Here is a 3,408-nt window from a genome sequence, read left to right on the forward strand (position 1 = left end):
TTACAAGTCATACCTTGTTCTACCTTTTACTATATAATAGCCTAAGGCAGAATGTAGTTTCCATTCTCTCTACATATTTCTGCCTTACGTATGATGTATATTCTTGCCAAATAAAGTAAAAATGGAAACTTCCAAATTTCGTGATCATATCTTTCCTAAATATATTCTAACTAAATATTTCCTAAATATCTCTCCCCCCCCCCCACGATTTTCTCCCTTTTCTCTTCACACGATCTCTATCTCCCTCGTTCCTTGTTCCTCTCTCTTCTTCATCGACAAAAATCTCTTCTATCAACCAACACAAGATGGTTCTAATCTACGTTAAATCTGGTGTATGGATGTCAAGTTTCAGTGACGAGTGGAGTTTCTTGGCAGACAAACAAAGGCGTGGTCGAATGGTGACATTAGAAACTACTACTTTACTGGAGGAACTCAAGATCATGGTGTGTGAAGATTATGGGGTCGACCCTAATTTGGTTAATGTCGAGTTCAGTTATGAGATGATCAATCAAAGAGGAAATCCTCCCATTAGTATCAGTAATGATCAACAAGTGTGTAACTTTGTGGGCTACGCAAAGAAGGTTTCCTCTACAACCTTGTGTGTCACGTTCTCTGGTACTGGTACTGGTGTAAAGGAAAAGGAACGAGTCAATATCGATCTGAATAAGGAACCGTGTGATTCAAGTAATGTTGAGGAAGGTGAAGTTCCTGACATAAATCTGGGAGATTTTGAAGAACCATCAACAAAGTGTTGTGATAAAAGGAAGAATCATGTCGTTGAGGATGGTTCCGGTCATGTTGGTTCAAAGAGTGAAAAGTATGGCGATAGTGAAAAGGAAAGCCGAGTTGGGAACATAGATTTCGTGAAGAAAGATCAACTTTTCCGAAGTAAACGTGTCCTAAAGGCAACAATGGAAATTTGGACGATGAAGAATAATTACGATTTCCTTGTTACCAAATCAACGAAAAAGTGGTGGTCTATACGATGTAAGGATAATACGTGCAACTGGACTGTGCATGCGGAATGTGTAGATGGGTCTACATATTTCATGATCAATAAGTGTGTGGGTATACACTCATGTGCTCCTTCAAAGAAAAGCAACTTCGGAAAAATGGCGTCAGCAAGAACTATTGGAAAGCTGATACAACATCAATTTGATGATGCCAATGATGGCCCCAAAGCAAACGACATCATTCAGTTTATGAGGCTAGAACATAGCTGCGAAATTACTTATTGGCACGCTTGGGAAGCTCGTGAGTATGCAATTGCAGCTGTTAGAGGTATACCAGACGAAAGTTATGCAAAGATACCAAAATATTTGCATATGATTAAAGAAGCTAATCCTGGTACACACACTCACTATGAAACTAAGAAGGATGGTAGATTCATGTATCTATTTATGTCATTTGGGCAATTAGTTAGAGGATTTCACAGTCATATGTGTAGGGTGATTGTTGTTGATGGAACTTTTCTGAAAAATAAATATAAAGGAGTTCTACTTGTTGCTACAGCTGTAGATGGTAACTCCAACTTGTATCCAATTGCATTTGGAGTTGCTGATTCAGAGAATGAAGAATCATGGGAGTGGTTCTTCAGACAGTTGAGTGTGGTTATTCATGATAGTAAAAACTTAGTTTTTGTGTCAGATAGACATGCGTCAATTGCTAAAGCAATCAGGGATGTCTACCCACGATCAAAGCACGGAATTTGTATACACCACTTGCTGACCAATGTGGTTAAATTCTTCAGGACAAAGGGGTTCACTGCCTTGGTCGAGAAGACTTCAAAGGCATATAGGTATAGTGAATTTCAGGAACGTTTCACATAAATTGTTGATATCAGTCCGGCACTTGGAAGATATCTACAGGAGGCTGATGTGAGAAAATGGACTCGTTCTCTCTTCCCTGGATCCAGGTATGACATCAGGACCAATAACCCAGCCGAGTCGATTAATTCAGCTCTGAGATCTCCTAGACAATTTCCAGTAATTCCTTTGCTAGATAGTATAAGAGAAATGATGACCCGATGGTTCTATGAGCGTCGCATGTTAAGCTCCAAACATATTGATCCTTTAACCGTTAAGGTGGAGAAAAAGATTGATAGGAGAATCGTGAAGGCTCGAGGGTTTCAGGTTCAGAAGGTTGACAACTTCAGATCACTTGTTAAAGGAGACATATATGATTGTCATGTTGATCTGGAAACCAGAACATGCACATGTGGGAAATTTGATTTAGGAAAAATTCCATGCAGACACGCCATTCCTGCAATTTATTCTCGAGGTATGGAAGTATATAAACATTATCTTGGTACCTATATATTCCAGCATTTTGCAGCGTTTAGACATTGGTCGGTCTTTTTTTGACACAGGTATGGAAGTACACCGATTTACTGATGGCGTCTATAGCACTGCAACGTGGAGAGCTGCCTACGCGGAATCCATTAATCCCATACCAGTTCCAGAGGCTGAATGGAATGTCCCAGATGAGGTTAAACTTGCGAAGATCTTACCACCAGAGTCAAGAAAGAGTGCTGGTAGACCAGTAAAGAAGATATGAAACAGTAGAAGACAAGATTAGATCTTCTCAAGGATCAACAAAGAAGAAAAAGTACAAGTGCAGCCGGTGTGGTATGGAGGGACACAAGAGAGGAACATGTGATAAACCTATCTAGTTTGTTGTGTGTGTTCTCTGTTATTTGTTGTTTGCTTACAATTGTTGAGACAAATCGAATCTTCCTATTGACAGTTTGATTTTTGCAATTTTTTTTGTTATATTCGATGCAAATCACCAAAAACATCAAAGAACATAGTCTTACATTTATTTAGAAAAAACATAACAAGAAATTGAACATCATGCATAGGTAAGGTACATGAAGACCATAGCAAAACAACACACAAACAAAGCTTTGATGATCCTTAACTCTCTAATGCATTCGATGGAATTTTCTTCACAACGAGCAATTGCATCTTCCATCTCTTCAAGTCTACTCTTATGTCGTTTCAGCATTGTCTCAGAAGCTCATACTGATTTTTGAAACTCGGAATTGTCCACTAGCAGCACATCAAACAGATCCTGAAAGTCTTCAATTTCCTCAACAACTGACTTATCAGTCCATTTGAACAAGTGAGTTTTGTCCTTCATCATTAACATCAACAAACAGTTAGATTGGAGCGACGACAAGGTTATATGAATACAGACTAACCATCTCAGATCCCATCGGACAACAATGGAACAATCTTCCCGGATTTTTGACACTTGTTGAAGTGAAAAGATGCACTGCCTTGCCGCAATTGCATCTTAACAGCTGCCCTGTGATGTTCCCACAGCTCGAAAATAGAAATCCCCTTATTTGTCCTGATCACTAAGCTCCAGAAACCACCATCATCATCCCAGTCAACCAACTCCTTA

The 3,408-nt window shown here is 39.3% G+C and overlaps 1 protein-coding gene across 1 annotated transcript; it reads left to right on the plus strand.

Moving 5' to 3' along the window:
- The first annotated feature begins 305 nt into the window (after nucleotides 1-305).
- On the plus strand, nucleotides 306-2,556 carry LOC125583151. The gene is made up of 3 exons (XM_048749739.1): nucleotides 306-1,798; nucleotides 1,844-2,280; nucleotides 2,369-2,556. Exons 1-3 carry the CDS (start codon nucleotides 306-308, stop codon nucleotides 2,554-2,556), a joined length of 2,118 nt encoding a protein of 705 aa, XP_048605696.1.
- The last annotated feature ends 852 nt before the right edge of the window (nucleotides 2,557-3,408 follow it).

The sequence above is a fragment of the Brassica napus genome, chromosome C3 (assembly GCF_020379485.1).
Source record: "Brassica napus cultivar Da-Ae chromosome C3, Da-Ae, whole genome shotgun sequence".
NCBI classification, from domain to species: Eukaryota; Viridiplantae; Streptophyta; class Magnoliopsida; order Brassicales; family Brassicaceae; genus Brassica; species Brassica napus.